Below are 17512 nucleotides of genomic sequence, written 5' to 3'. Positions count from 1 at the left end.
GGTGGAGTGGAAAGGGGGATTAGAGGGATAACCTCCTCCCTGGGGGACAGACAACAGAAAGTGGGTGAGGGAGATGTCGGAGAGTGTAAGATATGACAAAATAATAATTTATAAATTATCAAGGGTTCATGAGGGAGGGGGAGTAGGGAGGGAGGGGAAAAAATGAGGAGCTGATGCCAGGGGCTTAAGTGGAGAGCAAATGTTTTGAGAATCATGAAGGCAATGAATGTACAAATGTGCTTTGCACAATTGATGTATGTATGTATTGTGATGAGTTGTATGAGCCCCCAATAAAATGATTAAAAAAATAAAGACAGTAAATTTTAAACATTAAAAGAAATGAAATTTGTCTAAAAGAACCTTAGTCCTGCACCTATCTGCCTTAAGCCTTCTGCTGCCATTCCAGATTATAGCAACACTATGGCATCAAGAAGAACTTCTCCTTAGGGTTTCTGAGTGAAATTGTTACAACTTCATCTTCTTCTTTTTTTTCTTCTTCATCTTCTTCTTGAAGAGCACCCAGTGGGGGTTGAACCCCCTGTCTTGTGGTTAGCAGCCCAGCATTCAAACCTCTGTGCCACTAGGGCTCCTTTCTATCTACCTTCTGATTGCCATTGAGTCAATGCTGACTCATAGTGAGTCGATAGGACAGGGTAGAACTGCCCGTATAAGTTTCCAAGACTTTAACTCTTTATGGAAATAGAGCAGCTGGTCGTTTCAAACTGCTGACCTTGCAATTAGCAGCCCAAAGGAGTAACCACTACACCGCTAGGGCTCCTTCTATCTGCCTTAAGGAGGTCAATTTCCAGTGTTCATGTACTCATTCATGACCTGTTGAGGGCATATTATATGCCAGGCACTGTGGACAAAGTGCTAACTGGGGCCCTTCAGGTATGTGGAGTCTAATGACTGGGGGAATTCAGGTATGTAGAAGCGTTGAGAAATGAGCTTAAAGCTACGAATGATATACAAAATCCTGCATTAACAGTAATAGTCATCATCTATGAGTAGATACATAAGTGAGCATGTAAGCTGAACAGGTGCAGACAAGTGAATGGAGTCTATCCACAAATATATAGTCGTATGTCAGAGTGTGTTTTTACCTATGGATTTGTAGGTGCTGCAAATCTATCCATGACACACACAGGGGAAAGACAGTGTTCTACACATTACTTTGGTGAGCAGCAACTGGGATCCTAAGAACTTCCAAACAGCTTCTAGAATGGAGTCATCAAAGGAGGCAGGATGGATGATGTTACACTGAGGGAATTGTCAGGAATGAGATGAAATAGGTGGTGTCTGAACCAATGGATGTTAGACTGATGGTCTGCTCTGTAAACCTTCACTCAATTCACAATATAAAGCTGGGCGTGGGGAGCCCTGGTGGTACTGGGGGTCAGGCATCAGTTCAAACCTACCAGCTGCTCCTTGGGGGGAAGATGAGGCTATCTGTGCTCTTGAAGATTGACATATGGTCTTGGAAACCCTAGGGTCACTGTGAGTTGGAATCGACGTGGTGGCAGTGGCAGTGGGCTTGGTTTGGCTTTGGTTTTAGGAGTCATCTGACTAAGGGGCGATAAAGACTGTCTTCTGGGAAGAAGGAACCATGCGTGCCAACGCTTGGAACCCAGAAGGTAGCCACAAGGTGGATTGAAAACATCACAGACATTGAATGACCTATATGTTTCCAGTGACATTTATCATAGTTACCTAGGTTTGAGAATTTACGACTGGAGACCAGGAAATGGGAAAGCCGGAAAGGAATGTCTGTTTTGCCTTCCTGGGCTTTCTTGAATTGCAAGCCTCTACGCCACCCTAATGGCAACAGGCTTCATGCCCCATGGGAAAGGGCATGGGACCACAGCTGATCTCTTTTGGCTCCCAAGGGGAACAGAGAATCTAACCCCTCATCTGGCCAAGACCCAGTACCGCGAGGCAGAGGTCACACAAACCTCTACCCTCCACCCTTGTCCTGTTCCGACACCAACCGTTTCCCCCACGACACTCGGCTCTCCTGCTGGCTTCCATAGTTCATTACAGTGGCCACACAGAACTAATTCATGGACAAAACTCACAATTAGGGGGGTTTACTTGGGATGTTAACAGGTTACCATAAGCCAGGATCTGTCAACTGAAAGGTTAGAGTCCTAAGTCCACAGCAGTGCTTCTCCTCAGCCAGCAGCCAAGTCTCTCTCTCTCTCTCTGTCTCTCTCTGGTCCTCAGCCTCCCAGCCAATATGGTTTTCTGTCTCTATGGGCCAGGAAGCCAGCTTGCTGCTCTGCCTCACAGTCTCAACGTTGCTCCTCTGCTCTGTCTCATGGTCTCCTTGCCCCGCCTGTGGTGTCAGCATGGCCTCTACTTGCTCTGCCACTTCCAGCAGCGAGGGGTCTGGGACATTTCCTGCTAGAGGGTCTTCTTCCATGATGGTCATGGGAATTCTGGTTTCAAGATGACTCCCTCAAGAGAGGAATGGCTTTGGTGGAGGTATGGTTACGGCCTTTCAGTGGGTTTAACCCCAAGGAAACACAGGAGGATGACCTAGTTCACACTCTCTGGTCAGCCAGAATGTTCCTAAGAAGTAAAGATGGTGAAAGATGGGGGCTTTCTAGCATATTTTAATCTTTTGAAAGCTTGATGTTCACACAGCTGGCACATGTCAGTAGAGCCTTGGCAGCAAAAAGCTCAGTGTATCTTGTGTATTTCAGCAGAGAAGATAAATTTAGAATGGCAGAGATAAATAGTTCAATGAATAAGTGCTCTAATCAGTGGTGAGGAGGGTGGAGGAGGCCTGGTAGGGTGTGATCAAGGGTAATGTAACCGAGAGGAATTTCTGTAACCCAAATGAAAGCTGAGCATGATAGTGGGACAAGGGGAAAGTACAAGGAAATAGAGGAAAGAGCTAGGAGGCAAACAAAGGGCATTTATAGAGGTCTAAATAAAGGCATGTACATATGTAAATATATTTATATATGAGGGTAGTGAATTATATCTATGTGCATATATTTATAGGTTTAGTATTAAGGTAGCAGATGGACATTGGGCCTCCACTCAAGTACTCCCTCAATGCAAAAATACTTTGTTCTATTAAACTGGCATTCCATGATGCTCACCTTCACAACACTATCGCTAAAGACAAATGGGTGCATAAGCAAATGTGGTGAAGAAAGCTGAAGGAGCCCAGGTATTGAAAGATACAGCGTTTAGAGTCTTAAAGACTTGAAGGTAAACAAGCAGCCATCTAGCTCAGAAGCAACAAAGCCCACATGGAAAAAGTACACCAACCTGTGTGATCACAAGGTGCTGAAGGGATCAGTTATCAGGCATCAAAGAACAAAAATTCATATCATTGTGTGCTCACCTCCTAGATAGGAAATGTGGTGAAGAAAGCTGATGGTGTCCGGCTATCCGAAAATATAATGTCTGGGGTCTTAAAGGCTTGAAGGTAAATAAGCAGCCATCTAGCTTGGAAGCAAGAAAGCACACATGGAAGAAGCACACCATCCTGTGTGATCACGAGGTGTTGAAGGGATGAGGTATCAGGCATCAAAGAATGAAAATTCATATCATTGTGACTGAGGGGTAGTGCACAGTGGGGACCCAAACCCATCTGTAGGCAACTGGACATCCTCTTACTGCCAGTCTTGCGCCAGCCTCACAGTTGTTTCCATGCTTGAGCCCATTGTTGCAGCCACTGTGCCAATCCATTTCCTTGAGGGCCTTCCTCTGTTTCGCTGCCCCTCCACTTTACCAAGCATGAAGTCCTCCAGGGACTGGTTGCTCCTGACAACACATCCAAAGTATGTTAGACCAAGTCGTATCTGTCTTAGACCGATGTATTTGATGAATACTGAGTTCATACAATGTATAAGGGAAGGATTATATGTCTCTTTTTTTTGGTAATATAATTTATTTTGTTGCTGTTGCTAGCATACATAGCAGAACACACCCCTAATTCAACCATCTCTACCTGTCCAATTCAGTGATGTGGCCTGCATCCCTCCAGTTGCGTAGCCATTCTCCCCACCCCTTCTCTGAAGTGTCTCTTGCCATTAACATAAATGTACCCCACTCTCCAGTTTTCTAATTCCTGTTTTTAAAATTCATTTTTCCTATTCTTTATATACTTCTGACTTTATTAGACAATCAAGGTGGTACCTCTGAAGATCTAACTTATTTTGAAGCCTTGTGGGTATTTATCCTGTCTGCCTTCTAGAAGGGATAAATTCCTTAGGTTTCCTACAGCCATGTAAAATAATATTTGTTTTATCAGTGTCATGCCTAAAGCACTTTCAACAAATATTTATTGGGTGTCTTGCTGGTTGGGCAATGAGGAGGTTTCTAATGGTGAATAAAACCTGTTCCCTGGCCTTGAACAATTCAGTCTCAGAGAAGAGATGCCCAGGTTTAAAAAAAAATGTAGGCTATAATAAACACTGTGGTATAGGAATATATCAATAGTAACTGACTCCTTGGGAGACTGGATAAGATTTCACAGAAGGCTTATAACCTAGGTCTTATAGAGTTCGTAGGAGTTTCTATTAGGCAGGAAATGTGAGACAGTTACATTTTAGGTAGAGGGAAGCGCTTATGCTGAATATTGCATAAGAAAGCATAGCTAAAGCATTAAATATGTCGTCAAAGGGAATGGCAACGTAGCTGGAAAAGCAGGCTGGGGATCAAAAGTGAAGGGATTTATGTCTGAATATTAAGGAGTTTGCTTCATTCTTGTTATGGTGACCAAGCAAAGTTTTGAAAGCAAAGACTAACAGGGCCAAAATTGAAGTTTAGAACATGGCCCTCTGTGCCAAGGTAGAGGGTTGGTTTGTGGGAGAGAAAAAAATAAACACAGAAGCTCCAGCTTTTTGTCCCAAGACCCTGAAATCTGGGAACTCCTAGTTGAGACCCTGCATGTATCTCATGGTGCCGGTGCATTCCCTTCAGGCCTCCTTGTACACATGCAAGGGGCCCTGGAGGCACAGTGAGTGAGTGAGCGAGTTACATGTTGGGCTGTCAACCAGAAGGTCAGCAGTTGGGAACCACCAGCAGCTCCAAGGGACAAAGATGGGATTTTTTTTTTTAATCCCGGGAATAGTTAGAGGCTCAGGAATCGACAGGAGCTTCCGTCCTAAAGGGGCTCTGTCAGTCAGAATCAACTGGATGGCAGTGAGTTTGGTTTTTTGGGTTTGTATACATGTAGCATCATTTCTAAGCTGTCTGTCTAGTTAATGACCTTTTTTTTCTTTCTTTCTTTCTGTATTTTTTTTAAATCATTTTATTAGGGGCTCATACAACTCTTTTTTTTGTTTTTTATTTTACTTTTATTTATTTATTTATTAATCATTTTATTAGGGGCTCATGCAACTCTTATCACAATCCATACACACATCAATTGTGTAAACCGCATTTGTACATTCATTGCCCTCATCATTCTCAAAACATTTTCTCTCCACTTCACACCCCCGGCATTAGGTCCTCATTTTCCCCCTCCCTCCCCGTTCCTCCTTCCCTCATGAGCCCTTGATAGATTATAAATTGTTATTTTGTCATATCTTGCCCTGTCCGACGTCTCCCTTCACCCACTTTTCTGTTGTCTGTCCCCCAGGGAGGAGGTCACATATAGTTCCTTGTAATCGGTTGATCTTTTTTTTTTTTTTGCATACACACACACCCGCCTGCCTTGGGTTTTTCTTAAGATGATCTGTCACACACAATGCTTATGTCTAGGAAGGGCGATACTTTCTGATTGTTTTTCAATGCCCTTCTCATCGGGGTCTTAGATTTTCCTAGTCTTTATTTTGTAATGTTATGAATTGGCTCCTTTGAGGCCAGCATAAAATCTAGATGCTCCTGCCCCAAACCATGGTGTTTTCAATGGCCTAATATGCACATAAAAAACAGACTATGAAGAGGAAGATCCCAGCAAAATTGATGTCCTTGAATGATGGTGCTGGGGAAGAATATTGGATGTACCATGGATGACCAGAAAAGTGGGAGAAAGATAGGGTTTCCTACTCCCATAAAGAATTACAGTCTTGGGAGACCACAGAGGCAGTTCTATCCTGTCCTATAGGGTCACGAGGAGTCGGTATTGACTTGATGGCAGTGAGTTTGTTTTGGTGAGACTACGAGAATGAGCACATCTGCAGAGAGGGGGTTCAAAACAACAAATCAAATATGGAACACAGTGTAATCTTTGTACTCTCAGGCTGCCAATGAAGACAACTGTACTATGTTGAAGTCTCATGAGTAGAGCTGATTTTCATAGTAGAATGGATATACTATTCTAAAACCCATTGATCAACTAACTAAATCTATCGTGGGCACTGGGAATGAGATTTCTCTCCATCAACATAAGGTATGTATAAACATGGCAACAGAGAAGCTAGACTTCACCTTTTGGTATTGGATTGGAAGTGGAGATTTCTGGATGAACTCATGAGTTTTCATGGATGAGTAGAAAAACATTTAAATCTTAGGTGTGGGCGTATGTCCTATATACACATTTCCTAGTCCTGCCCACTGAGGGGGCCTGAGAGTTATGATATCTTAGCAGCAGTGTGCACACCCAACTCCCAGATGTTGGTTTCTAAATGCCATTCTCCACTCAGTGTGCTCTTTAGAGAAAATGCTGATCCTAAGACCGTAGTTAGGAAAACAGGGCAGACAGAACAAGAACATCTCACTGGATCAGAAAATAAGAAAATATTCAAGGAATAGGGGGACATATCCAAAAGCTATAACAAACCAGCTTGAAGGACTCCCACTGGCCAGATCTGGAATAATCTGTGCATCCAAATCAATAGTCATAGGAACAAAGATTATAACCCAAAGAGTAAAATAAGGGAGTCCACATAAGAAAGCTCATACTGATAGTAAAATGCCAACTAATCCACATAGGAAAAAGTCCTGGTGGTGTAGTGCTTTACTAACTGCAATGACAGCAGTCTGAAACTGTCATCCACTTTGAAACATGTCTAAAACTAAAGACAATAGTAAAATCACATTTGTGCCTAACAGGAGAAAACTAAAGTGCATACCACTCAAGATGTGCCAGCCTCATTTAAACATAATATTCTATAAGTGAACAAAAACATTCCATGTCTAACAATTGTGGTTTTAAGTGAATACTTATACCATAATCCTATAATTCTATGAACATATTCCCCGACCCATGAAAGTTTGTAAGCCAGCACTTCATGCCTTTATCTCCCCAATTTTAGGGATCCAGTTTCGATACAGCTCATTTATATCAACCCAGTGGTTGTAGGTGACAAGCATGTTCTTTGATGTGAAGAATCTTCATTCTGGTTGGAACCTTGTGAGTCTGCATCCACAAGCAAAGTCAAATCAGGACAGGCAGTCCATAAAATCAGCAGCAATATGCACCAGCTCACAGGCTCAAAATTCTTCTCTTCATCTGGTAGGGTCTGGTCAACTCAGTGTGGGCTGCCTCACTTATCCTCCCCAGTGAAATTCAATCCTTGTCTAAACGACCCCATTTACATGCTATATGGCCTTAGTCCTCTGGCTGCATCAAGCCAGGGCTACGCCTTCTGTCAGCCATTTTGACTAAGCTGCGTGGTCTCAGAAAAGTTCAAGGGGCAATTTTGGCCCCTGAGCTCAAAATTTACATTGATCACATTCATTTTCACCATTCCAAACAAGAATAACCAAAGACAAGAATAAAAACTTTAATTTCCCATGTTCTTTCCAAAAAACAACCCAGTACTCTGCATGGCTATATCTGACCTCTGGCTAGCCACAGAAGAAAACCTGAGATAAGGCAGAAGTCAGACAAGCCTCCACTCTCTATCACCCTGATTTGTTTCTCTAGTACCCCACTCCCAAGGTACCATAATGTGTTAGGTCAGGTTGACTACAGAAATAAATGTAGTGACACTCATATATTTGTAAGAAAGAGCTTTATTATCAAGGAGTAATTGTATATCGAAAAAACATTCTAGCCCAGTCCAACTCAAGTCCATAAGTCCAATACTATAGTCCATACAAATCCCTCCTCAGACTCACACAGCCACATGCAACGATGCAGAATGCAGGAAGATTGCGGGCCGGTGGGTGAAAAGTCTTGTGGATCCAATGGTGGTAGAAGTATCACAGGGCTCTCACAGGTCTCCGTGTGGCTCTTCAACCAGAGGTGGAGGCAGAGAGAGGGGGGAGTTTCCCAGGACCCTCCTTATGAGGTCATGCCCACAAAGAGGCATTATCAGGCTGTGACCTGACTGACAGGCTAGACTCCACCCCTACACTTTCATATCTTCAAGTTGACATGAAATTATGTAACCACAACAGTCACAGTCTCAGAAACCCACAGGGCAGTCTACTCTGTCCTGTCAAATTAACTTCATGACAGTGAGTCTGAGTTGAATTGAAAGAAAATACAGCCACAAAGCATCTCACCATTATAAGTGACCAAGAGTCAGGTCCGTAATTGCCTTGGAGTTCTCGTTCAATTTAAACCATGTCCTCTTAACACCATTCTTGTAATTCATTAGCTATGCTTAACTGTGGGAGGGTTTGTGAATGTTTTTTTTTTCTTTGCAAAGTCCCCCAACACTCAGGTCTCTTGACATGTAGCAGTTCAACAAGACTCTTCTCTAAATAGCATTTTTAATTTAAACATGTTAATCTCATACAGCGGCATCACACTTTGTTTCTACTTTGCTTCCATGGAAGATCTGTCTTTTAAGATGAGCCTAGGAGTTTAGCATGAATTTCATGACCTGCATTTCTTAGTAGCTACTTTGCCTTTAGCATCTCTTCTGCTTGATGAGTTGATAAAAGTTTGTCCTAGTTTCTTGAACCTGTTTTGTAGCAATAATTCAGCCTGCCTTTTCTTTTTCCTCATCCTTGCCTTGGGGTTTAAAATTAGTTGGAACATTTGTTTGCTTTTATATAATCTTCAAATCCAAGGAGGATTTTCTTTACAATCTATATCTTAATAGGTCCTTCGCAGAGCCATGGATATCTATTTATTTTCTTTTTATAACCAGGAATTATAAATCAATTAATTGATCTCTCAACCCCTCCTCCCTGTTGTGGATGCTTCCCCCACTATTCAGAGCTTGGTGCTTCCGTTCTTTATGTGGTAGCACGGACTGCCTTCGACATTTGATACCATCTCTGACTTTTGATCAACTTCACATCCCTTGACACTTTCCAGGATTGTGAGGTTTGTCTTTGGATTTTTTGTTATTTAGGCAAATATTTCAGAAACATGTTAGAATCATTTTAGAACCTGAAAAACTCATCTAAGTTCAAGGCCGACATTTTTTTCCCCCCTTTCCTTAACACTCAACAAGGTTATAAAAATACACTGGTCTTTTAACTAACAACTCTTGTATATTTCCACTCTTCTTAAAGGACTTGGGTTGCATGAGCTTCACTGAAAATTTCCTCCACCGCTGGTGCCTTGCCAAAATCTATTATCATGTAATCTATGACAGAAGAGACATCTAAAAGTAGTGGCTTCATCTTGGGAAAAACAAACACTATCTGGAAGGTCATCATTCACGTAAAAAGTACTTTAAAGTTTGTCAAGTCATTAATTTATCGCTTGTTTTTCCAACTTATAAATGTAACATATGCCATTATAGAAAACTTGGAGAATAAAGAAGGTATAAGGAGGAAAAATGCAAACAGCCAGTAATTCCACCAACAACCATTAAGGTCACCTGTTAATTCTGTGCAATCCCAAATTTTCTTGAAGCCTGAGTTTAGCAACCTCCTACCCTTTTCTGACTCCTTCTCCATCTGAGATTGTCCAAGACATTCAGAGCAGAAAACTGGCTTTAAATACAAGGGTCTTTATAATTTTTTTTTAATGGAAGGGATGGAGCTGTAGGAAAAACCTACAAATTGCTCCAGAGATGACATCTTGTTCTTATTTAGCTTTCTTTGAGTCATTAACAGTCAGGCGCCACTGGTGCTGAAACTTATCATTATTATAACCGCAAATGGGTTAATGCCCAAGTAAGCTATATTCTTGGGGCTGGTTCCCAGCTCCGCCACACAGACCCCAGCAGCAGTCCCCTCCAACTCCCCGGATAATGATCCACAAATAAAGAGATGTCAAATGTTCACTCTTGACTCTAAATTCTCTTCTTTTAGATCGAAGGCTAAGTGCTTACATTCTACTGCTTTAGTATCCTATTGCTGGGAGTTTCCAATTTCTGGCAAGGCGAAGCAAAAAAGGTTGAAAAGAGGTAAATAAAAGCCCAGCCAACATACTCTTAAAAAAGAGGCTACGTGGTTTAGTGGTCACACCAGAAGCCTGCATGTTGGGATAGCTGGTCCCAGCTCTCTTACTGATTGGCTAGATAAGTTACTTTCCTGATTTACGCCTCAATTTCTCCCCTTAGATAAATGAAATTACTTGCAAACAGTTTTAGGTGTGGGAGAAATAAAATGATCCTTAGTAATAATAATTCCTGTGTTAGTATTTCAGGAAGAAGATGAGGCTTTCTACTCCCTAAGAAAGTTACGTCTCAGAAGCCCACAGGTACAACAGCTCTATTCTGTCCTATAGGGTCTCTGTGAGTCAGAATCGGATCCATGACAATGAGTTTTGGTATCTTATTATTTTTATTAATAATGTGGGAATAAGCCACAGGCTTAAAACTTCCATCAGGTGCTCTTGGAAGGGGGAAGGAAGACTGTTTTTAAATAAAATCTGCAGGACTTCACATCAAATATCAAATTAGTGAATTCATTACCTCAGGACACTAAATGCTGCTGCTAGTTTGCCTCTGTCCCTTTATCCTTACCACATCCAAACTCAGAGTGACTCAGAGGAGCCTGGAAATGAGACATATATACAATTTTAAGGGAAAGGGAGAATTAAGAGGTCTGAGGCTCCCTGCTGGGGGAGGCTAAGAATAGACCACTCAAAACACAAAGAGGAGCACCTCCTCTTTCCTTTTCCTCCCAGTGTAGGTGGTCCACTGGTTTACCAGGAATTCCTTTGATAACATGTTTTGACCGTTATTTTTCTTCACAAAACCTCGTCTCCTTTCAAGGGGTGCGAGGTCGTCTGACCTTGCATTTAGCTATCAAAATGAGAACGGAGTGGGCTTTTTTCTACGAGGTTTGAACTTGTTGCGAGGAGTCCTCAACACCAACTGGCTGCCTTCGAGCGGATTCCGACTCTCAGCAACCTAGAGGCCGGAGTAGACCTGCCCCAAGTGAGTGTCCCAAACCAGATCTTGACCGGAGCAGAAAGCCTCCTCTTTCTCCCGTGGAACGGCTGTGTGTTGGTTCCAAATCGCCGGCCTTCCCATGAGCGGTCCACTTAGGCCATCAGGGCGAGGAGCCGCGAGGGGCCTCACGAGAAATGCCTGGGAATTTGAAAGGAAGGATTACTTTCGCCTCTGAAAGAAGAAAGGGAGCGGGTGGGCGTCCCACCGACGCCCTGTCTGTGCGCTCCTCCGCCGAGGACGTGCAGTGTCTAGGTAAGGAAAGGAACTATCCCTGGGAAGGGTGTCAGACAGCAAGGGTGGGGAGGAGGAGGAGGAGGACCTAAAGGTAACCAGGAATGCAGAGGAAGCGTCCGTGAACTTTCCCAGGATTTCGGGAACACCCTCATTTCCCGTCCTGCGGCAGACAGAAAAGACACCTATTATCCCCGACCTCCAGGAGCAGCCAGCATACACACATGTGAAAGCACGTTGTGACAACTGAAGATCAGACCCAAGCCAAACCTGCTGCCATCAGTTCCCCTCCCGGGGACCCTGTCGGTCAGAGAATGCCCCCGAGGTTCTCCGGACTGGACATCTTTCAGGAAGCTGGCAGCCTCCCCTTCCTCCCAGGTAGCAGCGGAGGGGGCGGTCCAGCCCTCAAGCGCTTTCACCGCCGCGCCACCAGGGAAACGAGCGCTAACCGTAGCCAAGGTCTATGGGAGTTCAGGGCTGGGGGCTATTGTCGTGAATCAGTGTCACCGGGGGAGAAAGGAATCGATCCGAGACGCTGACCCGGCGGCTCTGGAGACGTGGCAGGAATGCTTCGGCATCCAGTCCTGTAACGAATTTAAAAGGAGTCTCCACGACAGATCCTCCTGCAACCAAGTCCCGAAAGCGGGACGGCCGAGAACGCCCCGCGACGGGCACAGCGCCTGCGCCCGGAACGTTCCAGCCGGGCTCGGCGGGCGGCCCGGACGCTGTTCGCGGGACACGCCCCGCCCGCCCACCCGCCGTCGGTGCCATGGCAACGGGGAGAGCGCCACCTGGGTTCCGGAAGCCGGCCGCGGCGGCTGTGCTGCTCCTCCGGCCCAAAGATGCTGAGTCCCGAGCGCCTAGCCCTACCGGACTACGAATATTTGGGTAGGCGCTTCCGTCCGCTTGGGGGAAGGAAAGAAGTGCAGCTCTAAGCCAGGCCCTCGGGAAGAGCCAGGGGCGGAGTCTGAGTGGGACCTGGTGGGATGGGAGGGGGAAGCGGGAGGATGGGGTGTCCAGGGCCTGAGGCCCTGAAAACGCACCTGGGGAATAACGGCCGACTTGTATCCTCCGGAGCCTGGGAAGTGCGTCTTGTGTTCAAAGGGGGGCAGGTTGAAGCCGAGATTTGGGGTCCTGGGAGGTGTTCTTGAGATGTGGCAAGTGGAGTAAACCAGCCATTTCGTGAATTATTATTAATATTGTTGGACATCGTGGCCTATTTGCGTTCCGATTTGTAGCTCCTTAACAGCCCGAGGGAGGCATTATTACCTTTGCTTCCATTTTGCAGATGGAGAAACTGAGACGGAAGAGGCCGTTAGCATACATAATAAGGCTACAAAGTAAAAATGGCAGAGCTAGGATCAGTATCTGGATTTGCCTACTCTAGAACTTGAGCCGCTGACCAGCGGTAGTATATTGCTAACACTTCCCGCGTGTAAAGCATTGATTGCGTGAAAACACAAAATGAAAATGTAAAAAGAAGGAAATTCTGCTTTAAAATTTTGAACTAGTACGATGGAAACTTGACTCAAAACATGTTAATATAAAGGCTTACAATGAAAAGGCTCTTCAAACCCATTCCCTAAATTACCCATTTCCCATCCCTTTACCCATGCATGGAACCACTATTACTAGTTTCCTTTTAGAGTTTATTTATACACACAAAGGAGCATACAATGCACACTTTATCACTTGATATATCTCAGAGTACATTATATCAGAAAAGAGCTTCTGAAGTGTCTCTCTTCTAATTCCTTAACTAACTAGTTACTTAACTGATCCCCTACTGATAGACAATGAGTTGTTTTTGACCTTTCTTTTTTTGCTGTTGCTAAAACTGCTGCAGTTATTAGCCTGTGGTTTTGTTTTTTCGAAAATAAATTGTACAAAGTGGAAGTCATAGGTCAAAGGGAATATGCATTTGCAATATTCGTATTTCATCAAATTATCTTCCATAGGGGTTATGCCATTTTACATTGGCCTCACCGATGTAAGATGATGCCTGTTTTCCCATAATTTGCTAATGAAATATACCAAACTTCTGTATATTTTAAACTGGTTAAGTGTAAATGGTTTAGTATGCATTTCTTCTATGAGTGAAGTTGAGCAACTTTAAAGGCTGTTGTTTTTGAGAAGGATATAGATATAGATAGATAGATTAGGAAAGTAACTACATCCATTAATTAAGCAAAAGGGGGATCATGATATCTCAGGTAATTTTGTGTCATAGACTAACATTATCAGTGTTTAGCAATGTCTACACTTGTGCTGAGTATTTTATGTATTTTGTCTCACTTATTCAGTACTCGCTACATCTATGAAGTATCTGGAAAGCTGGGTTTATTGTTCAATTCTTTGGGCATTTGCTGACTGGATAAGTCTCAAAGGTTTGATCAATTTGCTATATTGGTACTTTTGGTGAATAGATGTTTGTGTCTCCTACTTGAAGAAGATAGCTTCTTCTTCAAGAAGACAAAATTAGTGGCAATGGAGCATCAAAGGTTGAAAAGGCTCCAGTATTCATAGCATCCAACCTCAAACCTCTGACAAATGCCCCGAAGGAGCTGTTGATACTGAAGTGTCTGAACTTTCTATCCTAATCACTATAGACCTTTGTGCTGCCATCACAGGTGCATAGTACCTATTTGCTTCATCAGTTCTACTAAATTGCCTTTGTCTTGGATTGAGAACAGCTCCTGCTCATTATAATTTATTCTCCCTCAGAGACGTGCTGTTTTGAAGTGCTCCCTTCACCATTTAAAACCATTCCGTGTAGACGGATTCAATAAAATATTTCCTGATTTAAACACCTATGGTTTCATTATTTTATACATTTTTTAATTATAAAATTGCTTACTTGCATAGGCCTGGAGAAGTGAATATATATAGAGGAGGGAGGGGAAAGGAATTACGGAGAACAGGAAAGCCCTAGGGATTCAGTGAAACAGAAAGGCCACAATGGAGTACCTCTCAGTAAGGTGGCCAGAAACTTCTTTTAGTATTATGACATACATTACCGAGATTCCTCTTCAACAACTACCTGCAAATATCCCTTTCTACTTGCTAGCTAGGAATTAAGGATCCCTGGTGGCACCTGTGAGTCTGGATTGCCTTGTCAACAACAGGTTTGGTGTTTTTGGTTGAGGTGACACAGTAGTTAAGTGCTGGATGGTTAACTGACATGCTGGCAGTGTGAACCCCCCAGCTGCTCTATGGGAGAAAGATGCAACCTCTCTGTTTCTGTAAAGACTCACAGGGCCTTGGAAACCCTGTGGGTAGTTCCCTTCTGTGCTATTGGGTCCCCAGGAGGCAGATTCAACTTGAAGGCAATGGCTTGGTTTGGGATCCAGGAAATGTGTTTGCCTTTCTGGCTATCAGTGAAGAAAACACGCTCTCTCTCCCCATGTTGAGCAAGATGGAGCCTTCCTTTGTTGGCTTTATGAGTTTTTGTTAGAGTCCCACTCAGCACTTTTGACTGCTTCATCCTCACAACCATTGCCATGCGTTTTTCCCCTGTATTGTTCTTTTTAAAAAAAATCATTTTATTAGGGGGCTCATACAATTCTTATCACAGTCCATACGTCAATTGTGTAAAGCACATTTGTACATTCATTGCCCTCATCATTCTAAAAACATTTGCTCTCCATTAAGCCCCTGGCATTGGGTCCTCATTTTTTCCCCTCCCTCCCCGCTCCCCTCTCCCTCATGAGCCCTTGATAATTTATAAATTATTATTTTGTGATATCTTGCCCCGTCCGACATCTCCCTTCACCTGCTTTTCTGTTGTCCATCCCCCAGGGAGGAGGTCACATGTAGATCCTTGTAATCGGTTCCCCCTTTCCAATCCACTCTCCCTCTACACTCCCAGTATCACCACTCCCACCACTGGTCCTGAAGGGATCATCCGTCCTGGATTCCCTGTGTTTCCAGTTCCTAACTGTACCAGTGTACATCCTCTGGTCTAGTCAGACTTGCAAGATAGAATTTGAATCATGATAGTGGGGGGTGGGAAGCATTTAAGAACTAGAGCAAAGTTGTATTTTTCATCGTTGCTACATCGCACTCTGACTGGCTCATCTCCTCCCCAAAACCCCTCAGCAAGGGGATCTCCAGTCCATTGCCATGTTTAAGTCTGTTGTTTCAGCCACAGTGTCAGTCCATCTCAGGGAGGGTCTTCTAGTCACTGACCCACTACCAAAAATAAATTTCTTGTCCAGGGACTGGTCCCTCATGATAGCATGTCCAAAGTATGGGAAACAAAGTCACCATCCTTGTGTCTAAGGAGCGTTCTGTTGGTCTTCTTCCAAGACAGATTTGTTCGTTCTTCTGGCAGCTAATGGTATATTTAATGTCTGTGCCTAACTCCATAATTCAAAGGCATCCGTTCTCCTTTGGTCTTCCATTGTTCAGCTCCCAAATGCACACGAGGGCAATGGAAAAGACCACGGCTTGAGTCCGGCATGCCGTTAGCCCTCAAAGTGATGCCTTTGCTTTTGATTACTTTAAAGAGGTCTTTCACAGCAGATTTTCCCAAGGCAGTATGTCATTTGCTCTCTTGACTGCTGTGTCCATGGCCATTGATTGGGTGGCACGCCTAGTATTGGAAATATCAGTGGCATATTTTTCAGCATCCCAGCAACTCAAAAACCACCATAGTAGGACAAACTGACCCGCGATGTTGTGGCTTTGGGGGATTAGGAAGCTGTAATCATGGCCTAGAATGACTTAGCAATTTAAGAGCATCATTAAAGAACAAACTCAATGATGTTTGTGCCTGCACTCGACATGTGCTAAAAATGCCCAGGCCCCATGAGAAAGGAGCATTTGGTAAGAAGATGAAATAAGTATCGAACCCTTTGTATAAGACCCATGAAAGATTTCCTGCCTTATGAAAACTACTTATTGGCAGCTTCTGCCAGAAGCTGAGGTGTGTCTGTATAAGCAGCTGGGTGTGGAGCGCTTTCTAGAGCCGAAGGGGCAGTCTGTTCTGGTCCTAGGTTTGCAAAACACACCACCTACGTGCTGACCTGAATCTAAGCATGAGGGTGTGAGGGTTAGTTTTCTACCCTACCTAATTTGGTAAAGTGCAGGTTTTTCACCCAGGCTCTTCACCCAGGCTCTGACCATGCCATTTGCTTATGTGCACCAAGGTTAGTAGTAGGTTGTGATAATAGATAACTCTAGGAAATCAGAGATAGTGATCCTTTAACTTTTGGGGGATATGTTTTTGGAGGAATCTTCAATAAATTAGCTACTGCCTTTTTTTTTTTTTTTAAGAGGTTGTAGTTTTAAAGCATTTCCTTTGCCTAGCACAGTACTGAGCACTTAAAAAATCATTTTACTGGGGACTCATACAACTTACCACAATCCATGCATCCATCCATTGTGTTAAGCACATTTAGTATTGAGCACTTTATATGCTGATCTTATTTCATCGTCACACCCACCTTATGAAGTTAGTAGGTACTGTGATTAAGTTTATTTAAACCTCCCCCCCAAATTAAAAACAAAACAAAACACCAAACTCACTGCCATCGAGTCCTTGGTGACTGTGGCCACCCCATAGGACGGGGTAGAATTGCCCCTGTAACTCTTTATGGAATAGAAAGCCTGTCTTTTTCCCAAGGAGCAGCTGGTCGTTTTACGCTGCTGCCCTTGGCAGTCAGCAGTCCCAGTTTCTTTCAGTAGTTATTCATATCATACCTTCCTCTTTTACAAATGAGGATGACCGAGGCTTACAGAAGCCAGTTGATTTGTGCAAGACTGCACATGTGACAATTCATAGCAGCATAGGATTCAAACCCAGGTCTGTCTGGTTCCATACCCTGGATAGTGTCTTCTCTGCCAAAAAGAAGGGCAACAAACAGAAACAGCTCTTGCTACAGAGGGCAAAAGCTCTCCGTTAAGTAAGGCTGGAGCTCTCAAATAGACCATTAATTGCAAACAAGTCTCCTGGGAATAGGATTATATCTTAATCACTTTTTTTTGATTGTACACATTTATTTCACAATGAAGTCTTACACAATGCTAAGAGCACTTTTCTTCATATTTTACAGGAGACAATT

The 17512-nt window shown here is 43.5% G+C and overlaps 1 protein-coding gene across 3 annotated transcripts in view; it reads left to right on the top strand.

Annotated features, from left to right (window-relative positions):
- The first annotated feature begins 12258 nt into the window (after nt 1-12258).
- Nucleotides 12259-17512, top strand: part of CUNH11orf49 (chromosome unknown C11orf49 homolog) — a 225976-nt gene continuing 220722 nt past the window's right edge. For all 3 annotated transcript variants that reach the window (XM_045291035.1, XM_045291034.1, XM_004708346.4), the window contains exon 1: nt 12259-12335. In XM_045291035.1, the coding sequence (XP_045146970.1) occupies nt 12290-12335 (46 nt within the window). In that variant the 5' untranslated portion in view covers nt 12259-12289. The remainder of the gene's footprint in view (nt 12336-17512) is intronic.

The sequence above is a fragment of the Echinops telfairi genome, unplaced genomic scaffold (assembly GCF_000313985.2).
Source record: "Echinops telfairi isolate 266 unplaced genomic scaffold, ASM31398v2 ScPeMD7_60;HRSCAF=208, whole genome shotgun sequence".
Taxonomy (NCBI): domain Eukaryota; kingdom Metazoa; phylum Chordata; class Mammalia; order Afrosoricida; family Tenrecidae; genus Echinops; species Echinops telfairi.
This window is presented reverse-complemented; position numbering and strand designations above follow the sequence as displayed.